Source organism: Lepidochelys kempii, chromosome 1 (genome assembly GCF_965140285.1).
Source record: "Lepidochelys kempii isolate rLepKem1 chromosome 1, rLepKem1.hap1, whole genome shotgun sequence".
NCBI classification, from domain to species: domain Eukaryota; kingdom Metazoa; phylum Chordata; order Testudines; family Cheloniidae; genus Lepidochelys; species Lepidochelys kempii.
In genome coordinates this window covers 216,575,202-216,592,882 of record NC_136380.1, presented here as the reverse complement: position 1 = coordinate 216,592,882, position 17,681 = coordinate 216,575,202, and the positions used below count along the sequence as shown (strand labels likewise).

Sequence of the window (17,681 nt, the reverse complement as noted above, 5' to 3'; positions counted from 1 at the left end):
GTGGGGCCAGGATTTCACTCTTAGCCTTGAAATGTTATTTGGCTACCAAGATCCTTGAGCTGGTTGGACCCAGTGCGCACACACTGCACCCGTCAGGTCGCCATACTAGTACATACTGTACCCGACACAGCCAGTGGGTGTGCCCTGCACTGACTCTGCTGTTGTCTTTTAACATGGTCAGTCTCTCCTGGCTGCACCTGGGTCTGAACTCGGGGAGTAATTCCTAATTTACCACCTTGCTGTAGGACTCACTGATTCTGAGACACACGGAAAGACTGAGGTTCACATCCCAAGGGAGTCACAATATTCACCAACAGAGAACGTCCCCTTCCCCACCCCACACACAACCTGCTTCTTGTGCTATGAATTGATCAGCTGGAATCTCACGTTGGACTCAGAGATGACACCACACTTCAGGGGACAGCTCCAGTCAGAACTACCAGTGCCGGGAACTATCTAGCACTAGGAGCTCCTGCACTGGATCCACGTGAACCAAGAAAGTTGCCACCTACTGAGCAAAGATGAGAGGGAACTAAGGGAATTTACCAACAATAACCTGTTCCTAACCACCATGAATCCTGCTCTTCCATTGGCCAAACTCCCTCAAGGCAAACTTGCCTAAATCACTCACGACCCACCTGCTAAGTGCTTGTGCAGACACCGTTCACTGGCTTCCAGGCATTTAAGCCTGGATAAAGTGACTACAAACCTCAGCAGCCATTCCACCACCACACAGAGAGACTATTTTCCCAATCAGTAATCTGCAGGAATTCCCTCGCTCACTCATTTAGAGAGTCCATTGGCAAGCCCTTCTGTCAAGCTCAGAGTTCAACAATCGTTATATTACCTTCCACTTACAGAGTCAAAAGAATAAGTGTCTTCTGACAGAGGTGGTTCCCTTTAACACTGTGACACATTCTGATCACTGGCTTATATCTTCTTATTGAGAAACAGTCCATAATTTCATGCACACTCTGTATTATTTCCAGTGTATAACAGGGAGTGTTATTCAGTGTATTTCCCATCTCTCCTGAGCCCAGGTTGCTCTGAATTACGCAGACTGCTGAATGGAGAGAGCCGGTGTGACGGGAGAGTTGAGATTTCCCTCCGTGGTGTGTGGGCCAGAGTGCTGGATGACCAGTGGGACCTGAACGATGCCAGTGTGGTGTGCAGGCAGCTCCAGTGCGGAGTCGCTGAGAAAGCTTGTAACCCCCCTAAGTCTGAGCGAGGAACGGGCCCTGTGGGGCTGAGAAGGGTCCAGTGTGCAGGAAATTAGACTTGTCTGACTCACTGTGACAACTCCACAGCCCAGGCAGGAATTTGCGAGGTCATCAGTGTCCTTTGTCCGGGTGATTCATTTCCAGTGGCAGGTCAGACTATGCCGGGAGAATTCACTGATGGCACATCCACGTCCCAGTTGATTGCAAACAACATTGGAGTCTGACAGATCCCAGGAATCATCTCAGACTGTCCCCAGGCTGCCATTGTAGTAAATGTCCCAGCACAGCGACCTGCCCTTGGAGCCATCCTGGGGGCTCAAACCGGTTCTGTGTCATATTGTTGAAAAGGAACCACTATGTATTGAACCTGGCCTTGGTTACTGCCAGCTCCACCTGGCAGAAGGGTGACACATAAAACCTCCCCCCTCCCCCCTGCTATCCATGTGAAGAGAATGTGGAGGTTTATCCCTGAAACACTCAAAATCCAGGAAAGGGTTGAGACTAAACCCTGCCCTGAGCTCCCATCGCCAGGGGAACTGCTAAAACTTTTGGAACTATAGGAAAAGATTCTATTCTTCCTTGTGCTGTGTCAAAGGAAGATATTATTCCTACTAAATGTTAGGAAGAAGAAATTAAAAATAAAGCGTATAATGGGTCTTTAGTTGTAATGTTAACAACTGAGTAAAAATAAATGACTCCATAATATGATATTCCTGGGCTGTGTAGGGTTGAGGTATATTTTTGGCTGAGTTCTCTATGCTATGCTAGATCTACAAGGTATCAGAGATTTTGAAATTTGCTACTACTGTTTGGTCCAAAATGTGAGAAGTAACAGAGCAGAGGGGGGAGTGCTCTTGCCTAAATCTAATTCTGGCCAAGCTGGGAGAATCTGCCCATTCCTCGGTCACCCTATGAGGGTGGCAAAGGGGCTACATAAACGTCCCAGCCTCTGTACCTCTGCCGTTGGTTGTCTGGGTCTGCATTTTAGCATGAGTATAATATTTTCAAAAGTGTCGCAGCGACTTAGGACCAACCTGACATTTTCCTTTTCCATTTTCTCTCCTATCTGCATTTTTAGAGGGAAAGGAAAGATGTGGCATTGAAACAACTGGAAATGATATACTGAAAACACTTCACAGTCACACAGGGGGCTCCGCATTGGCCAGTGACATGATTAGTAATAATTACAGTCCAGTAATAACAATCACTACAGGAGTTGTTCTGGTTTTTGTTCATTTCTCATTAGGGTGACAGGCACACGATGCCCTCTGGGTTCAAGCCCCTTTGTCTCAGGGGTTTTGTCTTTCAGGACTGAGCTGGCTGATTCTTACCTGAACAGGTCACTCCAGCATCCTCTCCATGACCACAGTCACTCTCACCAAATCCCTCATTCCCACAGTCCCAGAGAACAGACTCAGTACCATCACAGGCAACTTCATCCAGCCAAATTTGTCCAGATCCTCGTCCAAAATGAGCATTATGATGGGCACTGACAGCAACTCCACATCCCAACTGCTTACAGACAACCCCAGCATCTGCCATGTCCCAGCGATCACTACACACCGTCCCCCACCGATCCTGGTGTTTAACCTCCACTCTCCCAGCACAGGGGATGCCTCCATCCACCAGCCTCAGCTCGTTGGCACCTTCAAAGAGAGACACAGAGCAGGGTCACAGTGAGCAGGGACCCCCTTCCCCAGCATAATAACATCAGAGTCCACGCCCGGCAGCAGGGGATCCGCGCCCATAACCAGAAGAATGGGACATGCCCAGAGCTGCCTCGTGGCATCACCTTCTCACATCTCAGGGCCTCATGCTCGGAGCTGTCACTGCTGCAGCTCTCCCCTTTTTATCCCCACTCTGGTGGTTTGGGGAGTTTTTACCTGTCTCGTGAGAACACGATGAAAGGCGCCAACTCACTGAGTTTCCCTGATTCCAAATGGCACCATCTCCTGTCACTGTCAGTGGGGCTGAAGCCAGTGAGATGCCACCACCTCCCCACAGTCTGTTGGCATGTGGGAGTGAGGACCCCCTGAGTAAAGCTGGCTGCTACTTCCTACTAAAGCCAACTGGGAACACGGCTGTCTCTGTGTGGCTGTGGGGACTGGACTCGACTCAGGGACCGTGCTGGGCAGCAGAGACCCAGTGAAAAGAGGATAGGGAGAATGAGGGGAGCAGGGCATGGCAGGGACAGGAGGCAGATTCAAGGCTGGCAAGGGAATGGGGTAAAGACGATGAGTTGGCTGGAGGGGAGGGTGGAGAGGGGGTTCTGGAGCAAGGGGAGGAAAGAGGGTGGGGAAGAGAGAGAGTCTGTAACAGGGGGCAGGAGGGACAGAGGGAGGAGGGTCTGGAAAGGACAGTAGGAAGGGGCAGGAGTGAGAAGTGGGTCTGGGGTGGGGGGCGGGATGGAGGTCGGAAAGTGGGGGCAGGAGGGAGAAATGGGGAGGGGAGGGGTGTCTGCATTGGGAGTTAGCAGGGAAGCAGGAAAGAGAGTCAGAAGGGAGGGGAGGGGGACAGGGATATGAAATTGGGGCAGGCGGGAGGAGTGGGGATGGAGCACAGGGTGGTCTGGAGGGAGAGAGGGAGCATGGGGCTTGAGGGGGTTATTGAGCAGGGGGCAGGAGGGAGGGGAGGAGAATGGGGTTTAGAGAAGGGGGTGTGAATGGAGAGGTGGAGAGAGGAGGGGTCTGGAGTGGGGAACAGGAGTGAGAAGCGAGGAGGGGGTGAGGAATCGGGCAGGAAGAAGAGAGGGGAAGGAGAGGGAGCAAAGAGGGGGGTAGAAGGAGGCATGGGAAGAAAAGGGGGCTCTCAAATGTGGGGAAGGGGGATGTTGGGGTGAGGAAGGGTGATCATGTGTAGGGGGAAAAGTGAGGGGGCCTGAAGCAGGGCAGAAATAGGACAAGGAGAGGAGGGGTGTGGCACAGAGGATGGGAGTGAATGGAGGTAGACTGGAGCAGGGCCACATGCAGGAGTATTGGGGAGGATGGAGGAGTGGGGATGGAGTGGGGGGAGTCTGGTGCTGTTGGACAGGAGTTAGGGGCGGGGTTCTGGAGCAGGGGGACAGGAGGGAGTATTGGGGAGGGGAACAGAGTCTGGAGTAGGCAGGGGACGGGGTCAGGAGTGGGAGGGGGCAGGAGCAAAGGAGACACAGGCAGGAGAGGGTAGGGGTCTCCAGAATGGGGGCAGTGCTTCCCAGTTTCAGGCAGAGAAGTTGGGGGGGTGGGAAGGGGGGTCTGTTTGTAACTCACCCCTGAACAGTAACAGAAGTTCTGTGTGCGAGTGTGAACTACGCTGCATGAATTAGCTCAGTGGCTGTCAAGCTATTTCCCAGCCAACCCTTCGTCTGTCAGAGGAACTGAACCAGGAGGTAGAGCGAAGGCAGTGCTGGGCAATGGACGGCAGTTCCCATCTCTGGGGTGAGGGGAGGGTAAGCGCAGTCTCCAGCTGAGCAACCGGGGCAGTCGTGCAGTTCGGGCACACTAAAGGGTGACTTTTCAGCCTGCGATTCTCACCCCCGCGCTGGCAGAGGAGTAGAGGGGGGTTCTGCAGTCCAAAGACGGATGGAAAAATGAGACTGGATGGTTTTTTTAACCTCACAATTTTTGTTCTGTGGCGCTTGGCATTACAGCCTTGTGCTCCCTAACGGAGCTTCCTCTCCCCACCTCCCCCACACATTTCTCTCTTCCGCTGGTCTCCCGTCCTCCCTTGGGCTCTTCCCCCTCCTCTTCTCCCCTTTCTACCTGGCCTCTCTGCCCTGCATGTACAGGCTGCTCCTTCCCCAGATGAAGAACAGGCTGTGCCCCCACTACCTGCAAGCTGCTTTTCTCCCAGTAGCTCTGAGTTCCACCCCCTGCTCCCCACCCCCTGTCTCTAGGGCTGTTTGCATTTCTGGGGGTTGTGGAGAGGCAAAGCTGGCTGCTGTGAGTGAGGCAGTTCACTGGGACTGTGAGGATGGGCCACTGCCTGCCACACAGTCCTCAGGTATTGCCTGGAAGAACTGGCCCCCAGGTAGGGTTTGAAGACCCAGGACTGTCCCTGAGACTGGGAGCAAGTCCCGGCATCATTACTATGCCTAGGAGCTACGGCTACATGCAGAGTTCCACCGTGAGCCCTGGAACAGGCTGGTTGCAGCTGTGGATGGCTGAGCTGGGGACACCATGTGTAAGGAGCCTCCATGGAGCTGAGAGGACAGTGCATTTCACACCAGTATGTGGCCAGACCATCCTGCTCCTTTAATGCCAAGCAAATACAAAATGGTCACTTTGCTGCAGTCCATAGGGAAGGTTATTAGGTGCTGCTCTGTTCATTCTAGCCCCAAAGGAAACCCCTTGGGCCTGGTCTGCACTAGGACAAAAGGGGCTTTTTTCAATCGAGTTAACTCAGTGACGTTCACTCGTGGTAGGGCCCAAGGCTAAGTGCAGACAGAGTTCTGTTTCCCTGAATACAGTTGAACCTAACAACAGCCGGCGGTGTCAATGTTCAGAAATGCCCAGCCTGCCCCTCCAGCGAGCTCCAACAGGCTTTGGTTCTTTGCTTCCTTCTCGGATCCCGGTCACAACTCCTTCTACTGTCTTCTCCCTCCAACAGACATAGTCCAACACCAATATCCTGGCCCCTGCATTGGCAACAAGGGAAACCCCTGGCTAGCTCTGTCCTGACCATGTGGCCAGTGCCTTGGGCAATAGCCCCCACTGTCTGCAGACGTTTTTACTACATAAAGGATTTTGATGGTTGAGTATGCTTGGCCCAGCCATTGGCTTTCATGAGGTATGTGATTCGCATTTGATGCAAGACCCTATGATGGCAGCCATTAGCTCCACCTTTCAGGAGAACAATCACATTTATATACTGTACCTATCATATGCTTGCAACACTTCTGTGGCCCAACCTGGAATAATGACCCCACCCAGCACTCTGAACATTGACAAGTTCAGATCTGGGTCTGGGAGTAAAACCCACAGCTTTAGTCCATCCCTGATATTTTCTCATTTGTTTGCCTGGAGCCCACATAATTGTTTTCCCACAAAATTTAAAGTGTTCAATAGTTGTGAAACGCTATTTTGACGTATTCCCCGGGGGGTGCCACCTGGAACTGGGGTACCACTGAGCCCCCTGATGCACCGGCCTGGGCTCCCTTTCACACTGTACTGCTATGACAAACAGCAAAGCCCTCTAGCCTGCACTTTCACCAGCATTCATACAGGTTAGGACACACCCAGCTGCAGTTACACACAGGCTCTCTGGCTCTGTAGCTGTCATGTTAACTACTGAGTCACAAAAAATGACTCCACAATATGATATTCCTGTGCTGTGTAGGGTTGAGGTATATTTTTGGCTGAGCTCTCTGTGCTACGCTAGATCTACAGGTCTGAGATATTTTGGAATTTTCTATTACGGGTTGGTCCAAAATGTGAGAAGTAACAGAGCAGAGGGGGGAGTGCTCTCGGCTAAATCTAGTTCTGGCCAAGCTGGGAGAATCTGCCCATTCCTCGGTCACCCTATGAGGGTGGCAAAGGGGCTACATACATGCCCCAGCCTCTGTACCTCTGCCGTTGGGTGTCTGGGTCTGCATTTTAGCATGAGTGTAACATTTTCAAAAGTGTCACATAGACTGAGGACCAAAAGGACATTTTCCTTTTCCATTTTCTTTCGTATCTCCATTTTTAGAGGGAAAGGAAAGATGTGGCATTGAAACCACTGGAAATGAGGTAATGAAAACCCTTCACAGTCACACAGGGGGCTCCTCATTGGCCAGTGACATGATTAGTAATCATTACAGTCCAGTAATAACAATCACTACAGGAGTTGTTCTGGTTTTTGTTCATTTCTCATTACGGTGACAGGCACACGATGCCTTCTGGGTTAAAGTCCTTTTGTCTCAGGGCATTTGCCTTTGAGGACTGAGCTGGCTGATTCTTACCTGAACAGGTCACTCCAGCATCCTCTCCATGCCCGCAGTCATTCTCACCCCATCCCTCGTTCCCACAGTGCCAGAGAGCAGACTTGGTACCATCGCAGGCAACATTTTTTAGCCAAATTGGTCCAGATCCTCGTCCAAAATGTGCATTTCTAGGAGCACTGACAGCAGCTCCACATCCCAACTGCTTACAGACAACCCCAGCATCTGCCATGTCCCAGCCGTGATCACACACCGTCCCCCACTGATCCTGGTGTTTAACCTCCACTCTCCCGGCACAGGGGCTGCCTCCATCCGCCAGCCTCAGCAAGTTGACACCTTCAAAGAGAGACACAGAGCAGGGTCAGAGCGAGCAGGGACCAGCAGGGACCCAGCGTTATCACAGCAGAGTCGGCGCCCGCCAGCAGGGGATCCGCACCCAGAGCCAGGAGAATGGGACATGCCCAGAGCTGCCTCATGGCGCCACCTGATCCCGTCTCAGGGCCTCACAATCGGGGCTGTCAGTGCTGCAGCTCTCCCCATTTTATCCCCACTCTGGCGGTTTGGGGAGTTTTTACCTGTCTTGTGAGAACACAATGAAAGGTGCCAACTCACCGAGTTTCCCTTATTCTAAATGGCGCCATCTCCTGTCACTGTCAGTGGGGCTGAAGCCAGTGAGATGCTGCCACCTCCCTACAGTCTGTCGGCATGTGGGAGTGAGGACCCCCTGAATAAACCTCGCTGCTACTTCCAACTAAAGCCCACTGGGAACACGGCTGTCTCTGTGTGGCTGTGGGGACTGAACTCGGCTCAGGGACCGTGATGGGCAGCAGAGATCCAGTGAAAGGAGGATGGGGAGAGTGAGGGGGGCAGGGCACTGCGGGACAGGAGGCAGATTCAAGGTTGGCAAGGGAATGGGGTAAAGACGATGAGTTGGCTGGAGGGAAGGGTGGAGAGGGGGTTCTGGAGCAAGGGGAGGAAAGAGGGTGGGGAAGAGAGAGAGTCTGTAGCAGGGGGCAGGAGGGACAGAGGGGAGCAGGGTCTGGAAAGGAAAGTAGGAAGGGGCAGGAGTGAGAAGTGGTTCTGGAGTGGGGGGCGGGATGGAGGTTGTTAAGTGGGGGCAGGAGGGAGAAATGGGGAGGGGAGGGGTGTCTGTATTGGGAGTTAGCAGGGAAGCAGGAAAGAGAGTCAGAAGGGAGGGGAGGGGGACAGGGATATGAAATTGGGGCAGGCGGGAGGAGTGGGGATGGAGCACAGGGTGGTCTGGAGGGAGAGAGGGAGCATTGGGCTGGAGGGGGTTATTGAGCAGGGGGCAGGAGGGAGGGGAGGAGAATGGGGTTTAGAGAAGGGGGTGTGAATGGAGAGGTGGAGAGAGGAGGGGTCTGGAGTGGGGGACAGGAGTGAGAAGTGAGGAGGGGGTGAGGAATCGGGCAGGAGGAAGAGAGGGAAAGGGAGAAGGAGCAGAGAGGGGGGTAGAAGGAGGCATGGGAAGAAAAGGGGGCTCTCAAATGTGGGGAAGGGGGACGTAGAGGTGGGGAAGGGTGATCACGTGTAGGGGGAGGAGTGAGGGGGCCTGAAGCAGGGCAGAAAGAGGACAAGGAGGGGAGGGGTGTGGCACAGAGGATGGGAGTGAGTGGAGATAGCCTGGAGCAGGGGCACATGCGGGAGTATTGGGGAGGATGGAGGAGTGGGGATGGAGTGGGGGGATCTGGTGGGGGTGGACAGGAGGTAGGGGAGGGGTTCTGGAATAGGGGGACAGGAGGGAGTATTGGGGAGGGGAACAGAGTCTGAAGTAGGCAGGGGATGGGGTCAGGAGTGGGAGGGGGCAGGAGCGAAAGAGACACAGGCAGGAGAGGGTAGGGGTCTCTAGAATGGGGGCAGTGCTTCCCAGTTTCAGGCAGAGAAGTTGCGGGGGTGGGGTGGGGGGGTCTGTCTGTAACTCACCCCTGAACAGTAACAGAAGTTCTGTGTGTGAGTGTGAACCATGCTGCATGAATTAGCTCAGTGGCTGTTAAGCTATTTCCCAGCCAGCCCTTCCTCTGTCAGAGGAACTGAACCAGGAGGTAGAGCGAAGGCAGTGCTGGGCAATGGACGGCAGTTCCCATCTCTGGGGTGAGGGGAGGGTAAGCGCAGTCTCCAGATGAGCAGCCGGGGCAGTCATGCAGTTTGGGCGCACTAAAGGGTGACTTTTCAGCCTGCGATTCTCACCCCCACGCTGGCAGAGGAGTAGAGGGGGGTTCTGCAGTCCAAAGACGGATGGAAAAATGAGACTGGATGGTTTTTTTAACCTCACAATTTTTGTTCTGTGGCGCTTGGCATTACAGCCTTGTGCTCCCTAACGGAGCTTCCTCTCCCCACCTCCCCCACACATTTCTCTCTTCCGCTGGTCTCCTCCCGCCCTCCTCCCTTGGGCTCTTCCCCCTCCTCTTCTCCCCTTTCTACCTGGCCTCTCTGCCCTGCATGTACAGGCTGCTCCTTCCCCAGATGAGGAGCAGACTCTGCCCCCACTCCCTGCAAGCTGCTTTTCTCCCAGTAGCTCTGAGTTCCACCCCCTGCCCCCCACCCCCTGTCTCTAGGGCTGTTTGCATTTCTGGGGGTTGTGGAGAGGCAAAGCTGGCTGCTGTGAATGAGGCAGTTCACTGGGACTGTGAGGTGGGGCAACTGCCTGATACACAGTTCTCAAATATTGCCTGGGAGAACTGGCCCCCATGTAGGGTTTGAAGACCCAGGACTGTCCCTGAGACTGGGAGCAAGTCCCAGCATCATTACTATGCCTAGGAGTTACGGCTACATGCAGAGTTCCACTGCGAGCCCTGGAACAGGCTGGTTGCAGCTGTGGATGGCTGAGCTGGGGACACCATGTTTAAGGAGCCTCCATGGAGCTGAGAGGACAGTGCATTTCACACCAGTACGTGGCCAGACCGTCCTGCTCCTTTAATGCCAAGCAAATACAAAATGGTCACTTTGCTGCAGTCCATAGGGAAGGTTATTAGGTGCTGCTCTGTTCATTCTAGCCCCAAAGGAAACCCCTTGGGCCTGGTCTGCACTAGGACAAAAGGGGCTTTTTTCAATCGAGTTAACTCAGTGACGTTCACTCGTGGTAGGGCCCAAGGCTAAGTGCAGACAGAGTTCTGTTTCCCTGAATACAGTTGAACCTGATGTAAGCAGTGTCAGGATGAGCTCCACCCTGACATCTCGTGGTGAGGTGTGGCAACTCTGTGAAGGGAGAGAGGCTGAGGACAAGTAGTAATACTTGGTGGCATGGGCCCCTTGGTGAGGGCCTTGCATGCTAATTGCACTTCCTCCTCTCTCCACTGTGGAAGGTCAGAGCTAATTTTGATTCCATTAGGAGTCTAGTTACAGGCTGCTGAGCTCACTTTGGGCTAATAGTGCGCCAGCACTGAGGCTCCCCTACTGCAAGCTGAATTCACCAAAGAGCTGAACTGACTAAGAGCTGAAATCACTGAGCGTTGTGTTAAGTAGTGGGGGAGCCTGAAGATATATTGTGGAGCAGTTTGCGGGACGGCTGGAGTGCCTTGTGGACAGGCTGGTGGAGCAATTCATAAGATGGCGGGAGCTGCTTGTGGGACGCGGAGCAGTTTGTGGACCGGCTGGTGGAGCAGTTCGTGGGACGGCGGGAGGTGCTTGTGGGCCGCGGAGCGGAGCGGAGCTGAGCGAAGGAGTTCGTGGGGCGGCTGGTGGAGTGGAGCGGAGTGAAGGCCTATGGAGCTGTGGCCCCATCAACTTTCGAACTCTGGGGCTGCCGTGACCAGGGACAGAGACTTTTGGGTCATTGGACTTTTGGGACTTTGGGTGATTTGGGGTTGCTGGACTCAAGAACCAAAGGGAAAGGGGCATGCACCAATTTGCTTGGGGTGGGGTTGTTTTTGCTCATGGGTTGTGTTATGAATCCTGTTGGTGGTGTTTCCCCAACATAATGCCACATTGTTTCTCTCTGTTATTAAAAGACTTTTTGCTACACTCAGACTTGGTGCTTGCGAGAGGGGAAGTATTGCCTCTTGGAGGCGCCCAGCGGGGGTGGTATATATTTGTCCCAGGTCACTGGGTGGGGGCTCGAGCCGGTTTGCATTCTGTTATTGGAATGGATCCCCTAGATATTGAACCCAGCCCTTGTTGCTGCCAACTCTGACGGGCAGAAGGGTTAGACTAACAACAGCCGGCAGTGTCAATGCTCAGAAATGCCCAGCATGCCCCTCCAGCGAGCTCCAACAGGCTTTGGTTCTTTGCTTCCTTCTCAGATCCCAGTCACAACTCCTTCTACTGTCTTCTCCCTCCAACAGACATAGTCCAACACCAATATCCTGGCCCCTGCATTGGCAACAAGGGAAACCCCTGGCTAGCTCTGTCCTGACCATGTGGCCAGTGCTTGGGCAATAGCCCCCACTGTCTGCAGATGTTTTTACTACATAAAGGATTTTGATGGTTCTGTCTATTGAGTCAAATAGAGTGTGCTTGGCCCAGTCATTGGCTTTCATGAGATCTGTGATTCGCATTTGATACAAGACCCTATGATGGCAGCCATTAGCTCCACCTTTCAGGAGAACAATCACATTTATATACTGCACCTATCATATGCTTGCAACACTTCTGTGGCCCAACCTGGAATAATGACCCCACCCAGCACTCTGAACATTGACAAGTTCAGATCTGGGTCTGGGAGTAAAACCCACAGCTTTAGTCCATCCCTGATATTTTCTCATTTGTTTGCTTGGAGCCCACATAATTGTTTTCCCACAAAATTTAAAGTGTTCAATAGTTGTGAAACGCTATTTTGATGTATTCCCCGGGGGGTGCCACCTGGAACTGGGGTACCACTGAGCCCCCTGATGCACCGGCCTGGGCTCCCTTTCACACTGTACTGCTATGACAAACAGCAAAGCCCTCTAGCCTGCACTTTCACCAGCATTCATACAGGTTAGGACACATCCAGCTGCAGTTACACACAGGCTCTCTGGCTCTGTAGCTGTCATGTTAACTACTGAGTCACAAAAAATGACTCCACAATATGATATTCCTGTGCTGTGTAGGGTTGAGGTATATTTTTGGCTGAGCTCTCTGTGCTACGCTAGATCTACAGGTCTGAGATATTTTGGAATTTTCTATTACGGGTTGGTCCAAAATGTGAGAAGTAACAGAGCAGAGGGGGGAGTGCTCTCGGCTAAATCTAGTTCTGGCCAAGCTGGGAGAATCTGCCCATTCCTTGGTCACCCTATGAGGGTGGCAAAGAGGCTATATACATGCCCCAGCCTCTGTACTTCTGCCGTTGGGTGTCTGGGTCTGCATTTTAGCATGAGTGTAACATTTTCAAAAGTGTCGCAGCGACTTAGGACCAACCTGACATTTTTCTTTTCCATTTTCTTTTGTATCTGCATTTTTAGAGGGAAAGGAAAGATGTGGCATTGAAACAACTGGAAATGAGGTAATGAAAACCCTTCACAGTCACACAGGGGGCTCCTCATTGGCCAGTGACATGATTAGTAATCATTACAGTCCAGTAATAACAATCACTACAGGAGTTGTTCTGGTTTTTGTTCATTTCTCATTATGGTGACAGGCACACGATGCCTTCTGGGTTAAAGTCCTTTTGTCTCAGGGCATTTGCCTTTCAGGACTGAGCTGGCTGATTCTTACCTGAACAGGTCACTCCAGCATCCTCTCCATGCCCGCAGTCATTCTCACCCCATCCCTCGTTCCCACAGTGCCAGAGAGCAGACTTGGTACCATCGCAGGCAACGTTTTTTAGCCAAATTGGTCCAGATCCTCGTCCAAAATGTGCATTTCTAGGAGCACTGACAGCAGCTCCACATCCCAACTGCTTACAGACAACCCCAGCATCTGCCATGTCCCAGCCGTGATCACACACCGTCCCCCACTGATCCTGGTGTTTAACCTCCACTCTCCCGGCACAGGGGCTGCCTCCATCTGCCAGCCTCAGCAAGTTGACACCTTCAAAGAGAGACACAGAGCAGGGTCAGAGTGAGCAGGGAGCCCCCTCCCCAGCGTTATCACAGAAGAGTCGGCGCCCGCCAGCAGGGGATCCGCACCCAGAGCCAGGAGAATGGGACATGCCCAGAGCTGCCTCACGGCGCCACCTGATCCCGTCTCAGGGCCTCACAATCGGGGCTGTCAGTGCTGCAGCTCTCCCCATTTTATCCCCACTCTGGCGGTTTGGGGAGTTTTTACCTGTCTTGTGAGAACACAATGAAAGGTGCCAACTCACCGAGTTTCCCTTATTCTAAATGGCGCCATCTCCTGTCACTGTCAGTGGGGCTGAAGCCAGTGAGATGCTGCCACCTTCCTATAGTCTGTCGGCATGTGGGAGTGAGGACCCCCTGAGTAAAGTTGGCTGCTACTTCCCACTAAAGCCCACTGGGAACACGGCTGTCTCTGTGTGGCTGTGGGGACTGGACTCAACTCAGGGACCGTGATGGGCAGCAGAGATCCAGTGAAAGGAGGATGGGGAGAATGAGGGGAGCAGGGCACTGTGGGGACAGGAGGCAGATTCAAGGTTGGCAAGGGAATGGGGTAAAGACGATGAGTTGGCTGGAGGGAAGGGTGGAGAGGGGGTTCTGGAGCAAGGGGAGGAAAGAGGGTGGGGAAGAGAGAGAGTCTGTAGCAGGGGGCAGGAGGGACAGGGGGAGGAGGGTCTGGAAAGGACAGTAGGAAAGGGCAGGAGTGAGAAGTGGGTCTGGAGTGGGGGGCGGGATGGAGGTTGGAAAGTGGGGGCTGGAGGGAGAAATGGGGAGGGGAGGGGTGTCTGTATTGGGAGTTAGCAGGGAAGCAGGAAAGAGAGTCAGAAGGGAGGGGAGGGGGACAGGGATATGAAATTGGGGCAGGCGGGAGGAGTGGGGATGGAGCACAGGGTGGTCTGGAGGGAGAGAGGGAGCATGGGGCTGGAGGGGGTTATTGAGCAGGGGGCAGGAGGGAGGGGAGGAGAATGGGGTTTAGAGAAGGGGGTGTGAATGGAGAGGTGGAGAGAGGAGGGGTCTGGAGTGGGGGACAGGAGTGAGAAGTGAGGAGGGGGTGAGGAATCGGGCAGGGGGAAGAGAGGGGAAGGGAGAGGGAGCAGAGAGGGGGGTAGAAGGAGGCATGGGGAGAAAAGGGGGCTCTCAAATGTGGGGAAGGGGGAGGTAGGGGTGGGGAAGGGTGATCACGTGTAGGGGGAGGAGTGAGGGGGCCTGAAGCAGGGCAGAAAGAGGACGAGGAGGGGAGGGGTGTGGAGCAGAGAATGAGAGTGCGTGGAGGTAGCCTGGAGCAGGGGCACATGCGGGAGTATTGGGGAGGATGGAGGAGTGGGGATGGAGTGGGGGGATCTGGTGGGGGTGGACAGGAGGTAGGGGAGGGGTTCTGGAGCAGGGGGACATGAGGAAGTATTGGGGAGGGGAACAGAGTCTGGAGTAGGCAGGGGATGGGGTCAGGAGTGGGAGGGGCAGGAGCGAAGGAGACAGGGGAAGGAGAGGGGAGGGGTCTCTAGAATGGGGGCAGTGCTTCCCAGTTTCAGGCAGAGAAGTTGCGGGGGTGGGGTGGGGGAAGCCTGGGAAGTGTTGCTATTTGCAAATGGCTAAATCATTCCCCTCGTGTTACGGTGACACGGTAGTTGGAGTGAATGGTTGATGTCAGTGTGAAGGTCTCCAGTATCTCTGTCTGTAACTCATCCCTGAACAGTAACAGAAGTTCTGTGTGCGAGTGTGAACTACGCTGCATGAATTAGCTCAGTGGCTGTCAAGCTATTTCCCAGCCAGCCCTTCGTCTGTCACAGGAACTGAACCAGGAGGGAGAGCGAAGGCAGTGCTGGGCAATGGACGGCAGTTCCCGTCTCAGGGGTGAGGGGAGGGTAAGCGCAGTCTCCAGCTGACCAGCCGGGGCAGTCGTGCAGTTCGGGTGCACTAAAGGGTGACTTTTCAGCCTGCGATTCTCACCCCCGCACTGGCAGAGGAGTAGAGGTGGGATCTAAAGTCCAAAGACGGATGGAAAAATGAGACTGGATGGTTTTTTTGAGACCAGCTCGCAATTTTTGTTCTGTGGCGCTTGGCATTACAGCCTTGTGCTCCCTAACAGAGCTTCCTCTCCCCACCTCCCCCACACATTTCTCTCTTCCGCTGGTCTCCTCCCGCCCTCCTCCCTTGGGCTCTTCCCCCTCCTCTTCTCCCCTTTCTACCTGGCCTCTCTGCCCTGCATGTACAGGCTGCTCCTTCCCCAGATGAAGAACAGGCTGTGCCCCCACTCCCTGCAAGCTGCTTTTCTCCCAGTAGCTCTGAGCTTCACCCCTGCCCCAGTTGTCTCTAGGGCTGTTTGAATTTCTGAGGGTTGTGGTGAGGCAAATCTGGCTGCTGTGAGCGAGGCAATTCACAGGGACTGTGAGGTGGGGCAACTGCCTGCCACACAGTCCTCAGATATTGCCTGGGAGAACTGGCCCCCAGGACAGGGTTTGATGACCCAGGACTGTCCCTGAGACTGGGAGCAAGTCCCAGCATCATTACTATGCCTAGGAGTTACGGCTACATGCAGAGTTCCACTGTGAGCCCTAGAACAGGCTGGTTGCAGCTTTGGGTGGCTGAGCTGGGGACACCATGTGTAAGGAGCCTCCATGGAGCTGAGAGAACAGTACATTTCACACCAGTACATGGCCAGACCATCCTGGCAGACCTTCCCTACCAAACATCCTCTTAATACCAGCCAAACAGGTTCCAATCACTGTATTATTTAAATCATATCTGGGTCCCACATTCGATTTTAATCCTATTGTTAATCAGTTTTGGAATCTTTGGGCCAGATTCACTCCCTGCATTGTACGAGCAGATGCTGCTGTAACACAGGGCCTACCCTCCGCTACTAGTGTTACGTCTGCCTGGAGCTGGGACACAGCTTGGCAAAGAGCCTTCAACTCTCTCTGTGCTGGAGGAATGAGAGCAGCCCTGAAACTGAGCAAAGGCGGCCTTGAGGGAATGAAACCAATGTGGCGGTGAGACGCCCTGATGCAGCACCTCTGCCATGCAGCTTGTGCTGGTCGGGCTTCTCTAGACTCCAGCTAGGATTCAAAGCTTCTCTGCTCCAGCAGAAACCTTGTGGGAGGGAGGGAGTCAGGGCTCCTGAAGGATAAATCTTCCTGCTGGCAGAACTTCCAGTACCCTCACGCGCACTAGGCATTGCACACTGCACTTTACCTCACCCCTCCTCACCCTCTCTGTGGCATGAATCAGCTCTGGGTTTATTTGGGAAAATCCTGCTCATCTCACACATGCAAACTTCTATTGGCTTCAGTGAGTGAATGAGGGAGTGAGGAGCCAGGACTTGGCCCTTGGAGCTGTTGGATTCTGGACCAAACAGACATTTCTGTTGGATCCCAAATTATTGATGTATTTATTGGGATTTAAAACACTAAAGTGATGCCTAGCCAAGGCTCTAGGCACCCGGATGGCATTGATAACACACAAATTCCAGCAGCATTAAGTGACCATTTCAATAGGAACTCAGCTAGCCAGACACCTACAGAAATTCCTTCCACCCCTTTCTCATTATGTGATGCACAGCCTGTGTCCTTCCCAATCCCCACCCCTCAAACAAGTGTATTTTGCAGTGTGCCCAAAAGTCACCAAATTTGCGCTATTTTGGCCCAAAGGGTGAGCAAGTTCTAGAGTCCTGGAGCCCCCACAGAGGGCACCCTGCCAGCCACCCCTCTCCTTTATAAAAGGGGGAACCAGCTCGGGCACCCCTGCTGACCACAGCTCTGGCCATACGGCACAGGGAGAGAGGTGATCCCTCAGAGAGGCTGGTTCCAGGCCATTTAGGACTTTATAAATCATCACCAACACCTTAACCTCCACCCAGAGCTGGGCAGCCAGTGCAGACCCTGCAGAATGGCTGTAACATGCTCCCAGCCAGATGCGCTGCTCAGTGAGTCGCTGCCATTTACACCAGCTTCGTTCTCTGAATGGTTTTAAGGTGCAGCCCCACACAGAGGTCATTGCAATAGTCCAATGTCAAGGTAAAAACAGCCTCTGTAACAGTAGCAAGGTCCAATCCCAAAAGGAAAAGTCACAACCTCCAAGCCAGACATGGATGGTAAAAAGCAGAGTGTAAAAGTTACCATCCTAGTCCCAGTTAACCCAGCTCCCCTGGTGAAACACAAGGGAGACTTACCTGCTATGACCTGAATTGTGAGGAGAAGAAGCCACAGCACTGGAGTGGAGAGATGTCCCTTCATTGCCAGTTTGACTTGCTGTCCCCTCCTCTCAGTACTCTGACTGCACCTAAGCACCTGCCAGGGCTCCTCTGTGTCTGACAAGTGACAACAAAGCAGTGGAAGGGAAATATATAGATTCAGAGGCTGGCATCAGCTGCGGGAAGGAACCAATAGCAAACCCATCTGCCTTTTTAGTTATTATCAGTGGTTTTATCTGTGAATGTATGAAGCTAAAACATCCAATAAAACTCAAAAGCAACAAACACCACCATATATGAGTGATGAGCCCCCTCCTGACGTCAGGTTTATCACAGCCTCAGATCATCAGGTAACCCCCATCTCTGGTGCGGGAAGAAAAACT

At 53.3% G+C, this 17,681-nt stretch overlaps 1 protein-coding gene across 1 annotated transcript in view; it reads right to left on the bottom strand.

Annotated features, from left to right (window-relative positions):
• LOC140907350 (CD5 antigen-like) overlaps positions 1-17,341 on the bottom strand; it is a 40,566-nt gene extending 23,225 nt beyond the window's left edge. Inside the window, exons 1-4 of the mRNA XM_073333152.2 lie at positions 17,278-17,341; positions 12,769-13,083; positions 7,141-7,455; positions 2,552-2,866 (exon numbers count right to left, since the gene is read on the bottom strand). Of these exons, the coding sequence (XP_073189253.1) occupies positions 2,552-2,866; positions 7,141-7,455; positions 12,769-13,083; positions 17,278-17,341 (1,009 nt within the window). The remainder of the gene's footprint in view (positions 1-2,551; positions 2,867-7,140; positions 7,456-12,768; positions 13,084-17,277) is intronic.
• Positions 17,342-17,681: the final 340 nt, after the last annotated feature.